Source organism: Dromaius novaehollandiae, chromosome 16 (genome assembly GCF_036370855.1).
Source record: "Dromaius novaehollandiae isolate bDroNov1 chromosome 16, bDroNov1.hap1, whole genome shotgun sequence".
In the NCBI taxonomy this organism is placed as follows: Eukaryota; Metazoa; Chordata; class Aves; order Casuariiformes; family Dromaiidae; genus Dromaius; species Dromaius novaehollandiae.
In genome coordinates, this window is record NC_088113.1 from 21,823,060 (window position 1) to 21,847,142 (window position 24,083).

A 24,083-nucleotide genomic window follows, 5' to 3' on the forward strand; every position below is an offset into this window, starting at 1 on the left:
CTCCGATCCGGTCCCAGCCCGGGCACCGCGGCGCCGGCAGCTCCGCCCGCGCCGGTGCTCGACTCCTCCTTGGAGCCGCAGCCGCCGCAGGGCCGCGCGGGGCCGCCGCCCCGGGGCACCTCCATGCGAGGTGGCGGGCCTCGCCCCACGGCGGCTGCGCCGGCTCCGTCCTCCGCCACCGCCGCCGCGCCTCGAGATCACGGTGCTCGCCCGCCCCAGGCCGCGCCACCCGCCCCCTCCACCAACCGCGACCCGCCCAGGCCCGCGCTCCGCCAGAAGCGCGTCAGGGCCGCGCCGGAAGGGGCCGCGCGCGGGCAGCGCGAGCAGCCGCGGGCGGAAGTGGGGCTGCGCCGAGGGCACTTCCGGTGCAGGCAGCGGTGTGCGCGAGGCGGGCGGCGGCGGGAAGGAGCGGGCGCCGCGAGCCGCAGCCATGGTGAGCGCGGGCGACCCCGGCCCCGCTGGAGGGTGCGGGAGTGCGGCGGGCCCGCTCCGCGGTGTAACGGTGGTTCTCTTCCAGACGGTGGGAAAGAGCAGCAAGATGCTGCAGCACATCGACTACCGCATGCGGTGCATCCTGCAGGACGGGCGCGTCTTCATCGGCACCTTCAAGGCCTTCGACAAGCACATGAACCTCATCCTCTGCGACTGCGACGAGTTCCGCAAGATCAAGTGAGCAGCGCCGTGGGGCCGGGCCCGCTGCCCGCGAAAGGGGGCAGTGGGTGCGGCCCACCCTTCCCGGTTGCCGCAGCCCTGGGAGGCCACTGGACCTCCCAGCACCCCCGTGGTGAGGTGCTCGCGCCCGGGGCACCCCGAGGCCCTTTGCTGCCTGCTCTGGTTCTGTGAGGCCCGTCCTGAACGAGGGGACCAGCATGCAGTATTTATGGTGGTCACCCGTTGCGAGTTTTTGCAGAAATATAGTGATGATTTCAGCCTTATGCTTCAAAATCCAGTATCAGTAAGGTCAAGGGGGAAATATTTTGTTCTTATTTCATCTTTCCTTTCCAAAGTACTATTTCACTTCTGTTTCAATTGCTGTCTAATAGCCAAAATGTACTTTTAAGTGATGCCAAGTTAGTTGGTGTAACAGCTAAGCATTATGGAAGAAATTTCATGGAGACTGTAGAAATCTTGTGTTTGGGCTTCTCTGTGTTCTTAGTTTTGGGTGTTTTTTACAGCAGGTTCTGTAGTCTGGCCAGACATTCTATCACAGGTTTGAAGAGCAACATGAAAGTCTTTCTTCTGTCTTGTAATACTTTCTTTTTTTTTCTCATTAGACCTAAGAATTCAAAACAGCCAGAGCGGGAAGAGAAACGGGTCCTTGGTCTAGTGTTGCTACGAGGAGAAAACCTGGTGTCCATGACAGTTGAAGGGCCACCTCCAAAAGATGTAAGAATGAGCACAGAATAAAGAGAGAGAGGGAAAAGATGTCTGATAAATTTCTTTACAAGGTTCCCTTGTAGGAGACTTACTACAGCATTGTTCTAGACTTCCAGATGGTGTTGTGAATCTGGATCCAATGAATTTCACTGTAGGAAGTTCCAGTTCTCTGTTCGCTCTCGGAATCACTGGACAAAGGAGGGCTGTGGGGACCCCTGGGACCTGGAGACTGCTAGTAATTTTTTGGGGTGGGGGGTGTTGTCTGTTTTCAGACCGGAATTGCCCGTGTACCTCTTGCTGGAGCTGCTGGAGGACCTGGAGTTGGGAGAGCAGCTGGGAGAGGAGTACCAGCTGGTGCACCCATGCCGCAGGCTCCAGCAGGATTAGCTGGCCCGGTCAGAGGAGTGGGAGGACCATCCCAGCAGGTGAGATGCTGCAGGCCATTGAAAAGGACTTGTCTGATATATTCTGAGGTGACTTTTGCCCCTTGGCGCCAGTACGATGCGAGAAGTTGATGGAATGAAACAGCTAATCTCCGATTCTGATTTCAGAGTGTGTGAGACAAGTAAGGCTTTCTTGGCACTAGCTCCCACTAGGAACTCTGTAGTTCATACGCTGAAAGAAGGGGCTTGAAAAGTACAGCTTCCTGGACAGAATTCAAGTGGTATTCAGGGAATTGTGTTATAGATTTGTAGCATTATCTAATGTGTTAAGGGACTAGCATAGTTTTCTGAAGGAGTAAGTAAATCTTGCTTGTTTTGTTGATAAGGTAAAGCAGATGTAGTGTTTCTCTGTGAACAAGTTTTTGGGGTTTTTTGTTGTTGTTCACAGGTGATGACACCTCAAGGCCGTGGAACAGTTGCAGCTGCTGCAGCAGCAGCCACTGCTAGCATAGCAGGAGCCCCGACTCAGTACACACCAGGACGTGGGGGTCCTCCCCCACCCATGAGTAGAGGAGCACCTCCTCCAGGTAGGGAGTACTTTATATGACTGGGACAACAAAGGCCCCCTAATACTTGGCTGGACTGGTGATGAAGAACTGATCTGGTGATCTGAGTCTGGTGAAGAGTTGGTGTTAAACAGGATTATTCTGAAATCCAGCTCATGCCTTTGATGTGGAGCTGGATTTATACACAAAATCTAGGAAATAGAAAGAAACAGAAAGCAAGTAGCATGGTGATGGCTTTGTTTTTTAGCAAACACATGCATTCCTTGTTAAGGCTGTCTTGTCTGCTACAAGCATAGCCCACAGTCTAGCAGTTTGAGACTTGTTCTTTCTTTGTCTTAAGGAATGATGGGACCTCCTCCAGGCATGAGACCACCTATGGGCCCACCAATGGGAATGCCACCTGGCCGTGGTGCTCCTATGGGAATGCCTCCACCAGGCATGAGACCGCCACCCCCAGGAATGAGAGGTGAGCAGAAGTTATTCCAAATGCATAGAAACTGTAAGACTAGGTAAGATACGTTTGAAGCATGATATGCTTCAAAGGCTCTCTAGCTGCACTAGTTGTCTGTAGAGGCCTCAGTGCCCCAACATCTCTAGGCCACTTTGAGCACTGGGAAAAAAGTCTTCCTGGTTTAGTTTTGCTTCACCTTTGTCCTCTTCAATATTCAAACTGAATGTTCAATATTCAACCCATTTTCTTTACTCCCAGGACCCCCTCCACCTGGCATGCGCCCACCAAGGCCCTAGGATGTTCTGTAATGTACCTGTGAACTGTGAGAAGACTGGTTAAGGGAATATACTAAGTAGTACCACCTGTCCAAACTTTGTTATGTACATTTTCTATTTACTGCTTGTAAAGCTTGCCCTTTTTAATAAAGTTGGAAAACCTTATACATGAAGTCATTGTTGTGCTGTCTTTCAGGGATGCAACTGTTAAAATTGCAGTACTGCAATTCTATCACATGAAAGGGCAGGTTTGATGGGAGAGGCTCTCTTTGTACAGGCAGCTCAGAAGTTAATAAACTAGCTCCTTATTGACCTGTGTCCTTTATAAGAATTAAGGTGTATCAATGAAATTTAGCAAGTGGCAGATGGTAAAAAAAAAAATTATCTTCACCATCCTTACAGATTCTCTTTTAAGTCTACCGTGGTTATTAACTAGGTGGTTATGAAATTAATTAGAGGTCACAAATCAGACTACTTTCCCCTGCTTTATGCAGAGTAAGTACAATGCTACTCATATTAAGAATAGTGATCATATTCAAGCCAGCCTGTTCTTCATAAGTGGAACTGCACTGCTTTTGGTTTAATACATATGCCAGGATAAGCAAACCTGTCATTAATTGCATACAATACTGTAAAGCAGCCCGTATTCTGGCCGCAGGCTTAGATTCTTGCCACATCATCTATAGCTGCTTTCATTTCAGGCAAGAGGAAGCTGTCTGCCTCTCCCCCTTTGGAATGATCCTTTCTTCAGATAGCATCCTCCTAGAAGTACTTCTAAACATTGTGATTGTTGTATCAGAACTTTTTTTCCTCCATTTCAGAAATAGGTTCTGAACCATACAAATCCTTTTCAGCCATATTAAGTAATATGGATCACACCAGGAAAAGGGCAAAGCAGTAAGTATTATCCAATTTTTGCCTCAGGACAGCAGCTTGATTTACATGAGTCAGACAAAGTATCCCAGCTCTCAGTTGCTCTAGGATTCCTATAAAACACTCCAGCAAAAAGAAGAAACAAGCAAAAACAAAAAAACATAATCCTTTATTGGACAGGTTGCTACAACTGTTCAATTTCACTGAAGTTGTCACCTCACAGTACAAAGAAATCCAGGCCCCTGTAGAGTGCGTCTGAAATACCTGCATTGTTCAAGTTACCCGGTTGGCAAAACAGTTCTTATTTTCTCTTGTACCTGAAAGAGAAAGTTCCTGAAATCATGTTCCATCACAGCTGATAGATGTGGAACAGCACTGAACAGATTTTCTAGAAAATGCCTCCCCAAGCAGAAACCTAAGAACATGCTTTTAAAGGCAGTATCTTTGACTGCCCCAAGCATCAGACCTGCAGTAGTAGGGCAAGTTGCTGAAGCATGAATGGAAACCTTTTGGCAACAGCTCTTTAAGCAAGCAGGGTAAAAGGAAAGAGAAAGCAGGAATAATTCTTGAATAAAGAAGTTGAGAGCTGTACCTGGACTTAGATTTGAAGTTTCCTCCTTTCCTGCACTGGGCCATACCCAAGCGTTTCCGATCTTCAAATGATGGACTGGGGGGGGGGGGGGGGAGGATTAAAAAAAACAAAACAAAAAAAACCAGTAAAATAAAAGTCACTGAAGTACATCACTCAGCTGATCTAGCTCTGACCCTCCTACTATTCACAGAGACAAGGAGTAGCGGATGTTTTTTGTTCATATGTTAGGATTCAGTATTTGTCTGGTACTGATCTAACCTTAGTCAAAAGGACTGGCTTGCCATTCCAGACATGCTTCTGACATCAGAAAGGGCTAACGCAAGAAGTACCTGTGGCATGGTAAAACAGCTTTCAAGATACTCTGCTCATGAGATAACTAGAGAGCATCATTCTCTGTTCCACCCAGGATCAGACAAAGTATCCCCAGAAAATCCATTGCTATTAAGATGTATTACCCTGCACGATACTGCTTCAGGGCCTTCCTGCTTGTGTTGGTAAGCTCTTCATCAAACACAGACAGCTTTTTCTTCCGCTTAGGGCCTAACACAAAACAGAGACAACAGTCAGAACCTTGGCTGTAAGGAGGAGGCCAAAGCATTATCCTGTTTACTAGAGCGCAGTAACCTTGACTACTACAATCAGTGTAGCCAGCAGGAGAAAGAATGACTCTCTGTAACAAAAGCCTGACTGGCACCAGCAGCCATTCCTTCAACACAAGTAATGGCTACCACTACACAAATCTTACCTCACCTATATGTAACAAAATAACAGACATAAGACAGTGAGCTGTAAAATAAAAGCCTTCCTCTACCTGCTGGTACTGCTGCTGGTTCCTCTTCTGGCAAGGCTCGGGCTCGCTTTGCTCGGCGATTCCTTTTTGCCATCCGCTCAGCATACATTTGAGATTTTAAGATTTCAAACTGTGACCGCTCCTCTGGCTGGAAAATGTTAAAATGAAAGTATAAAGTGGTGTGAGCTTTTGCTGAGTGGAAACTAGGACAATCCACCCCAGCATCCCACTTAACCATAAATCTACTTACTGTCATTTGGACTTTTTTCTGTGTATCCTGCATAAACTTTTTTCTTTTCTTTTTCCCTCGTAATGCTAGGTCAAACTCCTGCAGGGCTTTAGCCACTGGACAAAAACAGAGAAAAACATGGGATAAAGAAGAATATCTTAAAACACAGAGTAGAATCCAGTTGCTATGGAATTTAAAATGGCTAGCAGCCTCATGACTCACATTTCTCTTTTTTCCGCTCCTCATGGGTCTGGAACCAGCTTCGCTCCAAACCCTCACTCATAGTCTCCTGTTTTCCTGTCTCCAGCTGCTTCTTTGCTCTATTGATCTGAGAAGATTCAGGCAAAAAGTAAATTCATGGTTGCTAAGGAAAAATCTACCTTTTCCCTATCTGCAGTTATTAAATTAAGTACATTAGAGCAACCTTCTTAAGCACTCCATCCATTCCACATCAACATCTTAAAAAACAAACAAAAACAAAAGACACACCCACCCACACATACACACCACCAAACCAACAACTCACCTGGGCTTCTGACTGCTGCATCTCACGCTCCTCACGCTCCAAGCACAGAACTGCATAGACATCTTTCTCTAGATTCTCAATCTTCTCTCGGAATTTTAATATGACATCTGAAAAAAATCCAGCACAAACAATGTGAGAAGCAGCCCACACAATGTCCATCCTGCAATTCAGCACGTCTTTGTTATTCCAACATATTAGTGTCCCTCCTCTGTACCATGACATTCCCTGCCTGCCTCCCACCTCTTTTCCTCCCACCTCTTTTCCACCTCAGCAGAGTGCATACCTTGTGGAAGAATTCTGACTTTCACTGGTGTTTTGGCAGTTTTCACAATATCCTTTAACATCTTGCGCTCTTCCTCACCCACGAGTGAAACCGATCGACCAGCCCTGCCGGCTCTTGCTGTCCGCCCTACCCGATGCACATAGTGTTTGGTGGTGTTGGGCATGGTAAAATTGATTACCTATGAAAGAAACAGTGTTAGTAGCAAAACATTAAAGGTTCCAAAGCTCGTGAAAAGGCTCAGCACTGCAAATACTCACCGTTTTGACACCTTCAATGTCAAGTCCTCGTGCAGCCACATCTGTAGCGACCAGAATATCAATCTGCTCATCCTTAAAGCGCCTGAGCAGAGATAGCAAATATATTGGCAGTGAATGCAGGAATTTGCTTCTGCCCAAAACTTCCAACTTTTAACTTCTTTTTTCCTATGGGTACTCACTAAGCCTTGTAATACCTGAGTGCCTCCAGCCGCTGTGCCTGAGAGAGGTTCCCATGCAGCTCCCCAACCCGTAGACCCATCAGCCCAAGTAGGATGTGCATACGGTGAGCTTGCTTCTTGGTCTGGGTGAAAAGCATCACGTGATCAGGGAAGGTTCGTGTCAGCAGAGCTGAAAGAAATTCCTATCAGCAGCCTGCTTCGTAGTCACCTACCAAGTCCAACTTTTCCTCGCTCATCACTCACCTGATACAATGGCCTCACGGTCCCCCTCTCGGTTGGGTCGGATCCGAATAAATTCCTGCCGCAGGAAAGGGGCAACATCTGTGTTGCTGTTCACAAAAATCCGGATGGGATTTTTCAGAGAAACAGAAGCCAAATCTTTCACCTACCAAAACATGTAAGGAAAACCATCCGTGTACTCTCAGGTAAGAGATTTACTAGACAATCTTCTATTCAGCTTTCTGCCTGAATATGCTTCCCAGCAGCATGCCTTACCTCCTCTGTCATTGTGGCAGAAAAGAGCATTGTCTGACGGTGTTTAGAGCATAACCTGATTATTTCCTTCATCTGCTCCTCAAAGTATTCATCCAGCATCCTACACAACAGAAACCCAGCAAGGCAGCTTGAACTGTTTCTAGCCAAGATCCATTACTTAGGGCAATAAACACTGCCTTATACCCTGGGGTTTTCCCCAGGAAGCAAGCAGGAAGTTACCACTTCATTTTTCATTACTGTTCTGCCCAGTTTACCTATCTGCTTCATCCAAAATGAGCACTTCAATACTGCTCAGGTGGAAAGAGGGGCAGTTGTGAAGATGATCGATCAGCCGCCCAGGAGTGGCAATAAGAATGTCTGGCCCAGAGCGTAGAGCTGCTTCCTGAGTCTTCACATCTAGGCCACCTGAAAGAGAGTAAACAAGGACCACTGACTCCCTGAGCAGGATGTAATAGAGTACATAGATCCAAATACTCTGAAGATTGGGAAACAATTCCAATTAATACCACATTCACAATTAGAAATGACTACCTTTTCTTTATCAGAAAAAAAACAGAATTGCACAGTATTATAAAATAAGAATTGAAACTACAGCACACCTACTTAAAGCATGCCTGCAATAACCATAGAGCCACCAGTTTTAAAGCACAGGATTCCAAGTGCTGTACAGCATTTACAGCGAGATGTATGGTTTAGGTAAGCAACTTAATACTCACCTACAGCAAGGCAAGTTGTGATGTTGCTGAACTGTGCCAGCTGTTTTGTAACAGAGTGCACCTGAATACCCAGTTCTCGAGTTGGCACTAGAACCAATACTCGTGTTACTGGAGCCTGACGAGGTTTATAAATCAGGCGCTCAAGTACAGGCAGGATGAAGGCAGCTGTTTTACCTACAGAAGAAGAAGAAGAATAAGAAGAATTACCAAGTTATTGTGAATAGTTAGTTCTCCGTTTCCTACCTCCTGCTCAATTCCTACCTGTCCCAGTAGCAGCACAGGCACAAATATCCTTCCCCAGAAGGCCCACCGGGATACAAGCTTTCTGAATTGGGGTTGGTTGCTTGAAGCCAAGGGCTGTGATTGCCTACACAGGAGATAGAGCAGTAAAACTCTTTATATAAAAAAAAAAAAAACCCAAGCCTCGCTCAAAATAGCATTGACATATATTGCAGATTAAAGAACAGTTTTTATGAGTTTGAAATAATAGCTCCTAAAAGGCTAACTATCATACCACCCTCTACCTCACATTTCCTGTTCTGGGAGGCTGCAAAGAGAGGAAGAATGTGACAGTTCTGATTAGTGGATGGGAAACTCTACATTTTCTACAATAACTTACGTACTAAGTAAAACAGCTAAATACCTTTAACAAAGGTCGTGAAAGATTCATGTCCTGGAATGACAAGCTATCATCATATTGAGAGGCATCTTCAAAAAAGCTCTCTGCTTCCTAGAAACAGCAACAACAAAAAAAGCTGGAACAACATAGGCAACAACACAACACACGATCAAAGCTTTCTGGGCTCCTCTGTGACCTACAGTTTGTTAACGAAAGTCAACTTAAGATGAAATTATGGAGAATGATCTAGTATCATTCTATCCAACACTTACTACTTCTCTGTTTTTCCGTCTCTTCCGTTCCTTCACTTTGAGAGTATCTGCAGAAAAAGAGAAAAGCGATTGGAATTTAATAAGCACAGCTAAAGCCTTACAAGATATGGTGCCTGCTCTCTTCTTGTACTTTTTTGCTTTTGATGGCTCATTGATGGAGAGGCCTCAGAAACTAATATCAGACAAGCAATAGAGTAAAATGCCAAGCAAACATCTACCCTTGGGGCCAATTAAATAAAGTACTACAGCTACAATTCAGAATAAGCTTGATCAAGATCAGAAGTAGCATCACAGAGGTCTGTGGACAAGACAACACAAATTAAGAGATTCTTACTCGCTCCCACCAAGGTCTCACTGGAGACTTCTCTCCAATAAGCTAATAGTCTGTCAGATCCTTGCTCCTGACCACCTCTCTGTGTACTGCTAATACCTGCTTTAGCAAAGATACTTTCATCATCTAATGAGTTCTGGGACTCCACATCCTCTTCTTCCTCCCCATTGAAGTCTTCACACTCTCTCTCTTTGGTTTGACTATCCTCAGTCTCTGCATCTTCTTCTTCCACTTTTGCTTGTTTAGCTTCTTTTTCCTAGGAAGAGATATGAAATGGATGTCTTAAAAAGAATAAAAAAGAAATTTCAACCCTTTATATTATTTTATTTTATTTTTTAATTACAAGCCCATTCACAAATGCATAGGTTTGTAAAACCTAAAGCATAAACAATTCTACATTTTCAGCAGCTCAGCAACCCATCAGGTATGTCTGCAAACCAAACCAAGGTGATGAGCTGTGCCTTAGGCACTTGGGACTCAGGATACTTTCAGAGCCTGTGCCTCTGAATGGAGAAACTATGGAAAGCCAAACCCATACCGCTCTTTCAGTAATGGGAAGCACTAGGAGAATGTCCCTGACCTGGATCTTCCTTTTTTGTCTCACTTTCTCAATCTTCTCGTCCAGCGTCGTGGCTGTTCTCTAAACAGGAAATCAGGAGAGAGGAGCCGTTAGGGAAGCCCAAAAGAATGCAGGGCACAGCAGCCCCGCTCCCAGCCTCCGCTCCCGGCCCCCGGGCCTCACCTTGCCACGGAGCTGCCGCAACGCCGCCGCCCAGGCACCCTCTCCGCCCGCCTCCGCCTCACCGAAGACGAATGCGGTGCTGAAGTCCCCGCGGGGGAGACCCCGCAGCCCAGCACGGCTCGGCTCCTGCAGCGACACCCAGTGAGCAGCGACCGCGGGCCGGGCAGGCCGCGCTGAACCGAACAGGCGGGGCCGGGCCGGGCCAGGCCAGGCCAGCCCCACGCAACCCGGCCCGGCCCGGCCCCCAGCCCACGCAGCCTGGCCCAGCTCCCGGCCCAGCCGCACCTGCTCATCCTCAGAGTCCCCGGAGTCGGTGTCCTCGGGCGCCGGGTCCCCCTCCGCAATGGTCCCCACCAGGCCCAGACGCTGCAGCATGGCCGCTACCGCCGCGCCCCGGAAGCCGCGCGCCAGCACGTGGTCGCGGGGACATCGGCGCGTGCGCGGAGCAGCCCGGGCCGACGGCTGGTGGGCGGGGCGATGGCGGCCCACGCGCCCCAGCCACGCCCCTCCTCCCCGGGACGGAAAGGAAACTGAAAGCGGTGGCGGCGGCGCTCGGCCCGCGGGGTCGTGACGGCAGGGGGGGCCGCCGCGCCGCGCCGCGCCGCGCCGCCGGGGCACCGGCAGAGCAGGGGGACGGACGGAAGAGAGACCGGTATCGGGGGTGTTGCCTGCGCTGCCGGCTGGGGCGGGGGCGGGGGGGCCGCGGGCCGGGGCGGGGGCGCTAGCGCTGGCGCTGGCTCTGGCCGCCGCCGCGGGGGGGGCGCCCCGGGGAGCGCGAGGCACCGATCGCCCGGCGGGGGCGGGGCGGGGCGGGGCGGGGGGGCGCCCCGGGGAGCGCGGGGCACCGATCGCCTGGCGAGGGCGGGCAGGGCGGGGGGGGGTGCCCCGGGGAGCGCGGCGCACCGTTCGCCCGGCGGGGGCGGGCAGGGCGGGGGGGGCGCCCCGGGGAGCGCGGGGCACCGATCGCCCGGCGGGGGCGGGCAGGGCGGGGGGGGGTGCCCCGGGGAGCGCGGCGCACCGTTCGCCCGGCGGGGGCGGGCGGGACGGGGCGGGGGCGCCCGGGGAGCGCGGGGCACCGTTCGCCTGCCTTGGGCGGGGGCGGCGCCTTTGGACGCGGCCGCGCCGGGAACTGGAAAGTGAAACTTAGGGTGGGGGCGGCCCCGGGCCGCAGCTCTCGGCGCCTGCAGCGGAGCAGGCCCGGGGCTCTGCCGGCGGCCGCGCGGAGGAGGGGGGAGCTCCGAGCACGACGCCGCTGGTTCTCTCCTTGAGGCGCAGGTGCGGTTCAGGCCCGGAGCACGGAGCAGCGCTCACCCCGGGCAGCTGCGGGAGACCGGCGGAGGCAGCCCCGGGGCCCCGAGCGATGGACGGTGCCAGGCAGGAGCCTCGTTCCTGGCCGCTCCGAGCTGGTGAAAGAGGTGAGAGCTGCGTGGTTAATGCAGGGCAGTGGGTCACGAAGAGCTGAGGAATGACGCGCTACGGCGTGACCCGTTCTTTCCTCGCCTGTGTACGTGCTGTATAACTTCCTCTGAAGTATAAATTTTTGCATTTCCTTATTTGCTTCCCAGATTCTGGTTGGGGCCCTTGAAGTGATGATGTGGTGCAACAATTTCTGTGCTAATTTATTCTGCTAGTGTTCACTGCTTCTCGGAGTATTCAGTTGAGGCCTTGATAAAGACTATACAGCATATGCTTTCTGATAATGTGAGGGGTCAGGCTTTGTCCAGAAGGTCTGCGTTTTACCCGTGCTATATAAAGAAAGTTAGAGCTAGCTGCTGCTACTTTTTTCATTATTTAAATGACAGTTAATTCTGGGGGAAATCTTGTCCAGTGTAGAAAAATTCTTCTCTGGTCTTTCTTAGTTCTGTTCTCTGGCCTGTGGAAAAGGTGTTATTTTCTTAGTGTCTTCAAGACTTAACAGCATAAGTGAACTCTAGGCATGGCATTCTCTCTTTCTCTCTCTCTCTCTTTTTTTTTTAAAGTGGTCAGAAAAAAGGGTACCAAGGAAACACCAACATAAAGGCCTGGTTGTAAAATGCTATTTTTCTTTTAACATGACACAAGATGTCCAAAATATGCTGACTACCAGGCCAGAACACTCAGCTCTTATATCGGGAGGCAAGTTAATATGGTTGACTGTAACTGAGGAGTATCTTCTTATCTTTTTCTTTGTAGGGCATGCTGATCATCGCTTTACACAAACAGGCAGGAACAGAGTTAATAATGAGTCAGGCCAGGCTCACAAGAGGGTAGCTCAGGCTGGGGAAAACCCCCAGGCTGGTAATTACCCTCTTCTACCTGGGCAAAGAGAGGAGAGCTTTGGTGGTACTGGACGGTTCTTCAATCATGGAAGAAGAAACCAAGGTGGACAGGCCAACACTGGATCCACAGGACACTGGAATGAACAGGAGAATGAGGGAAGGGGAAGGAGGTATCAAGGTGGACCAGCACATGACAGAGCCAGAGGGCCCTGGAATGAGCAAGAAAATGAAGGTAGGGTGAAGAGGTATCAAGGTGGACAAGCACATGAAAGAACCAGAGGGCCCCGGAATGAGCAAGAAAATGAAGGTAGGGTGAAGAGATATCAGGGTGGACAAGCACATGAGAGAGCCAGAAGACCCTGGAATGAGCAAGAAAATGAAGGTAGGGGAAGGAGTTATCAGGGTGGACAAGCACATGAGAGAGCCAGAGAACCCCGGAATGAGCCAAAAAATGAGGAGAGGGGAAGGAATCATCAGAGTGGACAAGCCCACGATGGAGCTAGAGGGCTGAGGAATGGGCAGGAAAACGAAGGTAGAGGAAGGAGGATGCAACCTGGGGAGAATCCTCATTTCTACCAGAACCCTACCCCAGGTGGCGTCCAGCTTAGTGAGCAGCCTCAGCAAACCAAAAGGATTGGCTACAAATTCCTAGAAAGTCTCCTCCAGAAAGACCCTTCCGAAGTTGTCATCACACTTGCTTCCAGTTTGGGTCTGAAGGAACTTCTTTCCCAAACATCTGTGAAACCCACTTTCCTTCAGCTCATCTGTCAAGTGCTTCGAAAAGCATGCAGTTCCCGAATGGATCGGCAGAGTGTCCAGCAGCTTCTTGGAGTGGTGAAGGAGTCCAACTTTCTCAAGATCTGTCTGCCACAGTATGTGTCTGACATGATAACTGAGGCAGTCCCTGCTGTACGACATCAGTACCCTGAGCATATTGGCAACATCATCTCGCTTCTTCAGGACCTGATCAGTATTTTCCCAGCCAGCTCTGTACAGAAAATCTCCATTCTCTTGACAGTCTTGCCAGCATCCATAAATGCCCTGCGAGCTTCTGGTGTGGACATCACAGAAGAAACAGAGAAGAATCTAAATAAGGTCCAGATGCTCGTGCAGCACCTGCAGGAGAAGAGACGTGAAGGCACACTGAGGGCTGACAACTATACCCTTATGCAACCTCGAGCTGATGGTCAGGAAGAAACTTATCGTACAATGACCATTTATCCAACATATAATGAGGTACATCATGATGAGAAACCCTTTCTACGCCCCAATATTGTTTCTGGAAGATATGAGAGCACCAGCATTTATCTTGACACTCATTTCCGGCTTCTGAGAGAAGACTTTGTAAGGCCTTTAAGGGAAGGTATCCTGGAGCTTTTGCAGAGCTTTGAGGACAAAGGTTTGAGGAAGAAAAAATTTGATGACATCAGGATCTACTTTGACACACGTATTATTACCCCCCTCTGCTCCTCATCTGGTATTGTTTACAAGGTCCAGTTTGACACAAAGCCATTGAAGTTTGTACGATGGCAGAATTCCAAACGGTTGCTGTATGGATCCCTGGTCTGCATGTCTAAAGATCACTTTGAAACATGTCTTTTTGCTACTGTCTCAAATCGTGATAGTGCAGATCTGGCCCAGGGGATTGTGCAGCTATGTTTTAATGCACAGAGCCAGGCACTGCTGGCAGAGGTTCAGCCCTCAGACTCCTTCCTTATGGTAGAGACAACTGCCTACTTTGAGGCCTATCGGCATGTGTTAGAAGGGTTACAGGAAATCCGTGAAGAAGATATTCCATTCCAGAAGTACATTGTGGAATGCGATGCACATGTGAAGGAGCCAACATACCTGTCAATGGGCACTACTTACAACTTTGCACCCTTGATGGAAGACCCTCCAACAGATGAAGAGATGCACCCTGATGGCTTGAGAAGGCAGAGTGTCAATGTTCTAGATCCTAACCAGTGGCCTTCAATGGAAGCTTTGAGATTAGATGAGTCTCAGATGCAGGCACTGAGTCTTGCACTCACCAAGGAGCTGGCTATTATCCAAGGACCTCCTGGGACTGGTGAGAAACATTTGCTTTAGATCTCTGTCACTTAAGAAATTCTACTTGACTCCCCCAGTTAGAAAGACTGACGCTGAGAAAATCAGCTGCAGTGTCTCCAAAGCTTCCACCCATGCCTAGTGGATGCCTGAGTAGCCCAATTAGTGAGAGCTGTGGGAAAGAAGGTTAAAATATCCTCAAATACCCATACATACCTCTAAGTCAGATATGATCTTACATATCACTGACCTAGTTGCCAGTAGACCCCGGGCCAGGTTTGGGGGTGAAAAGATTTTCAACCATCTCTGATACTATGGTGTCTCTAGCTGAGCAACTGCTCTATTAGTCTTTGTAGCATGTTAGAACATTGGGAGCATTCAGCTCTGGTCCTCTAGATGTACAAAGCATTGCAGTGGTGACTGCAGGCATATGTAAACTCTCTCACAATTGTTGTGGGGAAGGTTGATGAATTTTAACTATTATAAATGGTACCTGAACTCGGCAAGCATCCACTGCTTTTATTCTCCTAGTATCTGAATGTTTTATGTACAGCTGACTCTCATACATGGAGCCAGTGTCTGACCCCAGTTTATTAACCAAAAGGCAGCATTCTTGCAGAAAAGACTTGCTCAGTTACAGCCCAGAAAGGATAGCAGCAGTGACATGCTACTTTGTTTATATATTGTAACCTAGCTACCTCTAGGGTAGGGTCTTGTTTGGCACAGGCGAGGTTTGCAGCTCAGAGGGAAGCCTTGTATCTTGTTTTGATTCCTGTGTTTCAGGGCATCCTGTAGAGAGTGGATTACCCTTTTCTGATTCTGAGCTTGTTTTGCAGGGAAGACCTATGTGGGTTTGAAGATTGTTCAGGCTCTCTTGACTAATGAGCATGTGTGGCAAAGCACTGTCCAGAAATCTCCCATCCTTGTAGTGTGTTACACTAACCATGCACTGGATCAGTTCTTAGAAGGTAAGAGTGCCTCATAAATATGCGGGGGGAGGAGAGAGAAATTATAGTATTTGCTCTTTGCTCTAACTGTCCCACCTCTGGGCATGACAACATGCCCTTATGGCTTTTGCTACTGACTCCAGCCCCACTGATACACAATAAGAAAGCTTCTGTCAGATCAATCCAGTGTAGAGCTCATAGTCAAATGCTGTTCTCCCTACCCCTTGTCCTGCTGCAGAAAACAGAGCTTGGCTCTTCAGCACTAATATTTCTGTTTGATTCCCAGGAATATACACATTCCAAAAAAGCGGGATGGTGCGTGTTGGGGGAAGAAGCAGCAGCGAGGTCCTGAAACAATTCACCTTGAGGGAGCTGAGGAAGAAGTGTGAATTCCGACGCAACTTGCCAATGCATCTTCGCAGGGCCTACGTGAATGTACGTGCAGTTTGCCAGAGACCACGGGGAACTGGGTTGTCTCTGCATTGGAGAAGCTAACTAAACTTCCTCTTCAAGACATGCTCTTTTACCTTGTCTTACACTGAAGTCAGCCTCTTAATCCTGTCCTTGTTCACTTTGATCAGTTTCTTGTCCTGCTGTTTCTGATCTTTGTTCATCTGAGTATGATGATGCCTGTCTTCTCTTTGTCATGAGTAGATAACCAGTCAGATGAAACAGGCTGAGCAGGAGCTCCATGAAGGAGCAAAGCACTTAGAGTGCACTACATACGGAGTGCTGCATGAGCGCCACTTGGAAGCATGCATTGCCCCCCAGCACTGGGACAGTCTGATGAACCATCTGGTAAGAGAGGTCCCTTTCTTAGGAGTCAAGCAGTCTCTGTGTCTCTTTACTGTATTCCTATGCCATTTGCAGAAAGGAGACTGAGGTTCCCAAGCACACTTTCTTTAGCCTCACTCAACTACTAGGAAAGAGAGAGTGAGTGGCAAGCCATGCCATTTGACTGTAGTCTCTAAAAAGGGTTTTTTTGGTGGGGACGGAGGGTTGTTTCTTTTGTTTTTTGGCTAGAGCTTTAAATTTTGCTTCTTTAAACTGCACTGACTTCAAATGATCTTTATCAGTGTAAAAATACAAGAGACCAAAAGAAAGCCCCTTAAACTGAAGGGAAAGAGGGACACTGATCTGAAGTGTCTGAAGATCTGAGCCTGCCCAGGCTTTCTAGCTCTGGATGTCACGCAGGGCACTTGTCCTAATTCTGCACTGCTGCAGGTTGTTGCTTTGACATTATTCTAAGACTCTGAACTGCGATAGATCTGGCCAATTTAACTTTCTTTATACTAGGATGAGGAGGAGTTTTACTACAGTGGTTCACAACACTCAATGATTCTGGAGTGGCTGGGCCTTGGTGTAACTGTCTTTACCCAAAGTGCTACAGAGAACCTAGGGGCTGAGAATCCAGGTAAGAAACTCATCCTCTGTAGGTGTCTGCCCAAGCAATGCATGCATGCCAAAGAAAAGACACTGCTACTTAACAAACACTGAAAGATGCATGATACTGTAAGGTAGTGGAAAGAAGATTAACCTTAATTTCCACACGGCGATCTGACTGCTGCATTGTGATTCTGCCAGAGTGGCTGTGGCTGCCTGCATGTAACTAGTGACCTTCACAGGTGGTCAGCAGGAAAGAGAAGAGGAGCAGGAAGTTGAAGCGGGAGAGGAACTGTTGGAAATCCCAGAGGAGGCTGACCTGATTCAAGCTGACAGAGTGATTGAGGATGAGGAGGCAGCAAAGCCTCGAAGGAGGAAGGAGGAAGAGCACAGGGCTGTTCATGAACTGGCCAGTGTGCTGCTGGCTTTGAAGCTGGAGAACCAGGAAGAAGGAACAGCCCAACCACAGCAGAAGGCTATGCAGTGGGAGGTAACTGCATGCACTAGCATACCCTGGCTCTGCTTGAGTTTATAAGGAGTAACATGGGAATGCTAATACAGAAGAAACTTTGTGCTATAACTGCTTGTTTGGGGGGTTGGTTCTGCAGATAACTGCAGCTCAGAGGAAGAAAATGAAACAGAAGATGAGGGTTGAGCTCCGTAAACTGAGTGCAATGACAGAGTTGGAGGCCAAGACCATTCAGGATGTGTGGCAACTTGACCTGAGCTCCCGCTGGAGGCTTTACAGGTGACAGAACAGTTTTACAGAGTCTGTAAGGCAAATGTGTCCTAGGACTGTTTCAGTTTGCAAGCTCCTTCTGTCAGTCTGAGGTGTTTCTGTCCAAACCTGTTCAGTTCATTATCTGAACATGCTTCTCCCTATAAGATATTTGTTCTCACTTTGCCTATATTGGCAGGACAGGGCTGTCATCACTGCTCTGTGGGTTGCAGACTGAGTAGAGATGGTATTCCTCTCTTGCCCAGAAGACCCACAGGAAGTTTTGAACTGACTCTGCTCAAAACTTCCAGATCACTGTCCTCTTCCCCTTGCTGTGTATGATAATGGTGCTTCCTTCTCAGACACTGGCTGCAGACGTATCAGGGCTTTATTCGACGGAGGATTCTGCATCATGAACAGCAGTACCAGGCAGCAGCAGAGAGGCTGGCAGAACTGAGGCTGCAGGAAGATCTCTGCATTCTCAAAGAGGCTCAAGTTGTGGGGATGACAACTACAGGTACGTGGCAGTTGAGGAACAAACCAGCACCTCACTGTATCCAGTGATGGTAAAAAGGAAATTGTTGCCAAAGGATTAGTGTCCAGCGCTGCTTGATAGCCTGGGCCAGACTCCACGTTAATCTGCAGCCTTCTTAATCTCTGACTCCTTTTGCAAATGTGGCTATCACAGACAAGCTGTCAGTTAGCTGTGTAAGCAGTCTCTGTTCTTGATTCACTGCTCATGTCTGAGTTGAACACAGTTGATACCTGCACTGCTATCTCCACGTCACCTTTTGGTGAATGCAGGTTGCGTAAGTCTTGTAATCTGACCCTTTGGAGAGACAATTTTGGTTTATATAGGTGTGTTGATCCATGTGTTGAACAGGTGTCCTCTGTTTGAAGAGAAGGCCAGGAAAAGGCCAAGGCATAGGACTCCAGTCCCACATGCCTTCCCTAATACCTCTCCCTCTAGAAGCTGTTCTTGCTATGGCTCTGCTTTAAAGTGCAAAAGGATGAGACTTGGATTGTGGAATCTTGGGAAGACCCCCAGTCTCTTCTGGGACATAACACATGGTGGAACTCCCCACCCTGAAAACTCTCTCACTAAGTAATTATATTCTGCTAAAGCTTATCTTTTCTCCTTGCTCAGGTGCTGCCAAATACCGTCAGATCTTGCAAAAAGTGGAGCCACGAATTGTAATTGTAGAAGAAGCAGCAGAGGTCCTGGAGGCTCACACCATTACTACTCTGAGTAAAGCTTGCCAGCATCTCATCCTCATTGGGGATCACCAGCAGGTAACATCTATGCCTTTTCACCAAACACCAAATGTGAAAGGCTGCCAAGCCTTACAGCTTCTCAGTTTCCACAGATGTTATTGGCCCTATTTCCTGTGGTTCTGGAGTAAAGCTCCCGTGAGACTTGTCTTGTAGTTTAACTATCACAAGTGGCATGCGCTTGAATCCAGTTTAGCTGTGACTGTACCTAACCTTGACACTTAGCAATTCTCCAAAGGACCAGGGTTGCAGGAAAAGGTGATGGGTGAAGAATCTTACTATTGCCTAGGAGAAGTGCTAAAAAGTGGACTTCTATCCCTTCTCTTTCAGCTGCAGCCCAGTGCCAATGTGTATGACCTGGCCAAGAACTTCAATCTGGAAGTCTCTCTCTTTGAACGGCTGGTGAAAGTCAATTTCCCCTTTGTCCGCCTGAAATACCAAGTGAGGAACAGCTCTCGAACATTCTCTTATTGCGTTTGTGTTTTACTTGCTTTAAATTTAGAGTATGTCTAAATTCATATTTCTGCTCACAGAGCAGCCTAAAAGAAAAGGATGTGCTATTTAATCCTGAGAACAATGGTAAGAGCTGTCAAACTGCCATAAACAGTATACTGCTGTTCCAGGCATTTTACCCTAGCTGACTGGCTATGCACTAATGCGGCCTGCAACACGGTGGTTCCTTACACCTTTTAGCGCTATGAACACGGCTTACTGCGGCATCTGAGAGAGTGGCAGCGCGAATCTTCTCAGGCTGCCTCTCGCCAAAGTGTTATATTTTTTTTGGTATCTGGAGAAGTTGTTTCTTCCTCCAGCAGTCCTGTATTTAAATTCTCTAGAAGAGATCACGTAGCGGTTAGGGTGAGGTGCTGGATTTTGTTATCTAGAACCCTGTTCTCCTTAGATTTGCACTGAGACCAGCATGCTTATCGCAACAGCCTTGCCAAATTATTTTCATGAAGGTCATCCTTGTCTTGTATTTGGCCATTGTATTTACAGTGAAACAACAGATTTTTGGTAGGGAAATATGGTGCTTCTTCCTCAAGACTGATACACAGCTGCTTTGTGTTTCAGCATCGCATGCGTCCTGAAATCGCTCAGCTTCTCAGTCCCCATATATACCAGGAGCTGGAGAACCATCCATCTGTCCTGAAATATGAAAACATAAAAGTGAGTTTTCAGCAGTCCAAGCACTTTCTCTTGTCCTCTGTTACTGGCTAAAACAAGTTTCTGTAGAATAACATTTAAGGATTTTAACTTCTTAAATCAAGTTCAGCTAATGAAACTGATATTTAAATCAAGGAAACAAGGGATACAGAATTAGGCAAGTAACTTGTAACTTTGTCTGGCATTAGTGATTGTGGGCGTTGTAAATGGATCCAGTACTGATGACTTCAAAAGAACAGTAAAAAAAGGAAGAGGGACTAAAAGAATTTTATGTGTTTGAAAGCTAGGAAGAAATCTTAAATGAGAGAGTTTCACAAATTATACGTTAAGATAGGTGACTTATTATTCGGGTCCTTTGTTTTGGCACCTTTACCTGTACACAAAATCTGCAAGCAGGATCTATGCAGCTTAAAAGTATAAATCAATCATTATTGGCTAACATGTGCAACCAACAGCTAGGATTTAATGATTGATTAAGCTGAGCATTGGTATGCTTACCTCACCATAAGGTGCCTGAAGTTCTTTGCAAGTCAGGCAGGCATCCTCCAGAAGAGGAAGGGTCAGCCTCTGCTACTGCTTTAATATTATTGAGATTCCATCTTCCACTGACTCCCTGTTTTCTGATATTTATTTCCCTGCCCCACCCCAGTTGTGATTGTATACCTTTCCATGTTAGTGCTTATCTTCTTTTATCTTTGAACTAGTAACAATCGTACTGCCGTAATTTTACCTATCCTATCTTGCATAGCCCTGTTCTGCAGACTTTCACACAGCTCTCTGTCGCAACTTAATTTCCTCAGAATTCTAAGCCAAGGTTACACAGCAATGCTGTGTCCAAGCTAGGTCTTGAATCCTTGGAACCCAAACAGCTGAATACCCTGGGACAAAGAACTACAGGTGGTTACAGATAGAGGATTACAGCAGCTTAGTCTACTTAGCGCTCTCTTCATGAAAAGACTATTCATTAGTTGAAAGCTCTTTAACTGGCTGAGAAAGGTATACCAAAAACCACAGCAGAATGCTGAAGTCAGGCAGGAGAAAATTAATAGTGAGGACGATTATTTACTATTCTAGTGTCCTCTTGGTATTTTCAAATCCAGATGAAGTATTTTGTAGAAGAGGCCTTAGTTAAAAGTAGCTATTTAGGTCAGAAGAAGTAGAGTAAAATTTTGTGATCTCCTATGAGATAAGCTATTCTGGAGAAGGTTATGGTCCTATCTGGCCTTAAAACAAACTTGAGATTCAAAAACCATCAAAATTTCATCATCTTATCTAGTACATTAACCAACAGAGGTGACCATTGAATTAAATTATACAGCAATTATTGCAACTGTGGACACCTTTGAAAACCAAAGATCTGCATGTGATCCATGAAAAGTGTTCTTTCCTGAAAAAAGCAGTCTCTGTGTTTTGGTGTAACAGCCCAAGAATTCCTTGTGGGTAGAATTCCAGTTTAATAGGAAAAAATATGAAGGTCCCCATTAACCCAAGGCAAATGGAAGTTCTGAACATGTGAGCAGACAAATCACTAAACCGCTAGAGTTCATGACTACTGAGTGACTACTGGAAATGTTGTTAATCAGCTCAAAGTCTCCTCTGATGAATGTACTATGGAAATCTAAGAGGCAATTACTTTATGCAGTAACCACATATTGCAGTCCTCTCCTAAAGAATCTTCTCAGTAAGGGATAATCAGGGACATGGGAAGAGGTTATAGAGACAGAAGACAGAATTCTGCTTCTGAGATTCTTTTCTTTTGTTTCAGGGGGTCTTATCTAACCTCTTCTTTGTGGAGCATGACTTTCCTGAGCAAGAGATCCAGGAAGGAAAAAGCCACCAGAACCCACATGAAGCCCAGTTTGTAGTGGAGCTGTGCAAGTATTTCTTGTGTCAGGATTATCTACCTTCTCAGATCACCATTCTCACTACCTATACTGGGCAGCTTTTCTGTCTGCGCAAGCTCATGCCAGCCAAGACCTTTGCAGGTGTGAAGGTTCATGTTGTGGATAAATACCAGGGAGAAGAGAATGATATTATCCTGCTGTCACTTGTGCGGAGCAACAAAGAGGAGAGACCAGGGTTCTTGCAGATCTCTAATCGGATATGCGTAGCATTATCCAGAGCTAAGAAAGGGTTATACTGTATTGGAAATATGAGAATGCTTGGCAAGGTTCCTCTCTGGAGCAAGATCATTCACACCCTCCGGGAGAAAGGCCACATTGGCCGCTCATTGATGCTTTGCTGCCAAAACCACCCTGAAACCAAGACACTGGTATCTACTGCAGCAGACTTCAGCAAAGTCCCAGAAGGAGGCTGTAGTCGTCCCTGTGAATTTAGGTTGAGTTGTGGACATGTTTGCACAAGGGCATGTCACCCATATGACACACAGCACAGAGAGTATCAGTGCCTGAAGCCTTGTCAAAAGGTGCTTTGTGCAGATGGGCATCGCTGTCCACAGTTGTGTTATGAGCCCTGTGGACACTGCATGGTGAAAGTAGAGAAAACTATTTCTAAGTGTGGCCACCGACAGATGGTGCCATGCTCTACTCCAGACACTGAGTTTTTTTGCCAAGAACCTTGTCAGAAAAAGTTGAGCTGTGGGCACACATGCAACAAATTCTGTGGGCAGGAATGCACTACAAGGTGTCCTGAGCTGGTTACAGTTGCACTGAAATGTGGCCACATCCAGCAAGTGAAGTGCTGGATCACCGAGGAGATGAAACATGGGATGCCTGTGGAATGTAAAACTAAGTGTTCTGTCACCCTGGAGTGTGGTCATGTATGCCCAGGTTCCTGTCATACCTGCTTTGAAGGAAGATTTCATAAGCCATGTAACAGCCCATGCAAGCGCTTCTTAGTCTGCTCCCACAAGTGTCAGCAGCCATGTACTACCGAATGCCCTCCATGTCAGCTGGACTGTCAGAACCACTGCATTCATAGCAGATGTAAAAAGAAGTGTGGAGAGCGCTGTTCTCCATGTGCAGAGCCATGTGAGTGGCGATGTCAGCACTACCAGTGTACTAATCTTTGCTCTGAACCATGCAATAGGCCTCGTTGCAATGTACCGTGTACTAAACCACTGCACTGTGGACATCCTTGTATTGGATTGTGTGGAGAGCCCTGCCCACAGAAGTGCCTTGTCTGTGACCATGAAGAAGTCACCCAGATCTTTTTTGGCTTTGAGGAAGATCCAGATGCTCGATTTGTACAGCTTGAAGACTGTGGCCATGTCTTTGAGTCCCAAGGCCTTGATCATTATATGGATGAAGATGATGATGTCATCAAGCTGAAAGTGTGTCCTGTCTGTCAGACGCCTATTAGAAAGAATTTGAGATACGGCACCATTGTGCAAAGGCGGCTGGATGAGATAGATAGAGTGAAGGAGAAAATCCAAGGCCCGATACAGGAAATTGAATCTAGCAGACAAAGACTACAGGCTGCACTAGCAAGGAATGCTGTTCTGCAGAGGAATCTACCCCTTAAGTACCTTATGCTGGAAGATAAACTAGGAGCCTCTGTTCTATCCACAAAGAATATTGGACTAATTGAGAACCAGCTTAACTTCTATGAACGTCTAGCTGATCTGACCAATTCTATGAGCAAAATTGATGTGAGCGAGAGGAGAGCACTGAGGAAGCGGCTGGATGAAGTCCAGGATTGGCTGGATAAGCCGCGCCTCAGTTTTACAGGGCAGGAGCTCTCTGACCTGCAGGCTGAGATCCAGAGACTGACCTACTGGCTGAACCTGTTGGTAAGGTGCAAAGGCGCAAGCGGGAGGATCACCCCAGCCCTTGCAGAAGAGATTACCAGTGTACGTGAGATTCTGGAAGGGACAAAGAAATTCACAGACAAGGACGAGGCTATAGTGAAGACTAAACTAGAGAGGCTCTGCAGCGCCCTGCCTACATCAGGGCTGGGGATCTCCGAAGCAGAGCGGGTGCAGATTGTCAGTGCTATTGGCTGCCCTCGTGGTCACTGGTTCAAGTGCAAAAATGGGCATATCTACGTGATTGGGGAGTGCGGAGGTGCAATGGAGAGGAGCAGGTGCCCTGAATGCCAGGCGGATATCGGGGGCACAAACCACACCCTGGACAGCACCAACAGCTTGGCCCCCGAGATGGATGGGGCAACGCACCCGGCCTGGTCCCAGACCGCCAACAACCTCCTCAACTTTGAGGACCTCCGCCGGCTGCTGTAGTGGTGCCCCTGCCCCCGCCCCCGGGGCGCCGTGCCGCCCCGCCTCCTCGGGCGCTCGCTGGTGCCCCTGTAGCTAATAAAGTGTATCCGTGCTCCCTGCGGCTCTCGTCTCTCGGGGCGCGGGGCTCCGGCTCCCCGGGCG

At 47.9% G+C, this 24,083-nt stretch overlaps 3 protein-coding genes across 5 annotated transcripts; 2 read left to right on the forward strand and 1 right to left on the reverse strand.

The window, feature by feature from the left end:
* Nucleotides 1-282: 282 nt before the first annotated feature.
* SNRPB (small nuclear ribonucleoprotein polypeptides B and B1) lies at nucleotides 283-3,217 on the forward strand. The gene is made up of 7 exons (XM_026115055.2): nucleotides 283-433; nucleotides 518-669; nucleotides 1,275-1,386; nucleotides 1,650-1,802; nucleotides 2,209-2,347; nucleotides 2,667-2,792; nucleotides 3,036-3,217. The coding sequence occupies exons 1-7, from the start codon at nucleotides 431-433 to the stop codon at nucleotides 3,071-3,073; spliced, it is 723 nt and encodes a 240-aa protein (XP_025970840.1). The 5' UTR covers nucleotides 283-430; the 3' UTR covers nucleotides 3,074-3,217.
* Nucleotides 3,218-4,075: 858 nt separating this feature from the next.
* On the reverse strand, nucleotides 4,076-10,397 carry DDX27 (DEAD-box helicase 27). Of its 2 annotated transcripts, XM_026115049.2 has the most exons (21): nucleotides 10,242-10,397; nucleotides 9,957-10,082; nucleotides 9,795-9,854; nucleotides 9,314-9,470; nucleotides 8,884-8,930; nucleotides 8,636-8,722; nucleotides 8,254-8,359; nucleotides 7,993-8,166; nucleotides 7,531-7,681; nucleotides 7,277-7,376; nucleotides 7,025-7,166; nucleotides 6,797-6,950; nucleotides 6,603-6,684; nucleotides 6,346-6,523; nucleotides 6,063-6,169; nucleotides 5,759-5,864; nucleotides 5,558-5,652; nucleotides 5,329-5,455; nucleotides 4,973-5,057; nucleotides 4,518-4,592; nucleotides 4,076-4,242 (listed from the first exon to the last, which is right to left on the reverse strand). In XM_026115049.2, the coding sequence occupies exons 1-21, from the start codon at nucleotides 10,329-10,331 to the stop codon at nucleotides 4,227-4,229; spliced, it is 2,265 nt and encodes a 754-aa protein (XP_025970834.1). In that variant the 5' UTR covers nucleotides 10,332-10,397; the 3' UTR covers nucleotides 4,076-4,226. The 2 variants fall into 2 exon arrangements, with proteins under 2 accessions (XP_025970834.1, XP_064377854.1); XM_064521784.1 differs by lacking the exon at nucleotides 4,076-4,242 and having other exon boundaries at nucleotides 4,513-4,846.
* On the forward strand, nucleotides 10,395-24,036 carry ZNFX1 (zinc finger NFX1-type containing 1). Of its 2 annotated transcripts, none has more exons than XM_064521781.1 (14): nucleotides 10,395-10,608; nucleotides 11,226-11,371; nucleotides 12,129-14,282; nucleotides 15,097-15,228; nucleotides 15,494-15,642; nucleotides 15,862-16,005; nucleotides 16,504-16,621; nucleotides 16,833-17,080; nucleotides 17,199-17,338; nucleotides 17,671-17,825; nucleotides 18,456-18,601; nucleotides 18,911-19,021; nucleotides 19,652-19,747; nucleotides 21,510-24,036. In XM_064521781.1, exons 2-14 carry the CDS (start codon nucleotides 11,317-11,319, stop codon nucleotides 23,940-23,942), a joined length of 6,081 nt encoding a protein of 2,026 aa, XP_064377851.1. In that variant the 5' UTR covers nucleotides 10,395-10,608; nucleotides 11,226-11,316; the 3' UTR covers nucleotides 23,943-24,036. The 2 variants fall into 2 exon arrangements, with proteins under 2 accessions (XP_064377851.1, XP_064377852.1); XM_064521782.1 differs by having other exon boundaries at nucleotides 11,232-11,371.
* Nucleotides 24,037-24,083: the final 47 nt, after the last annotated feature.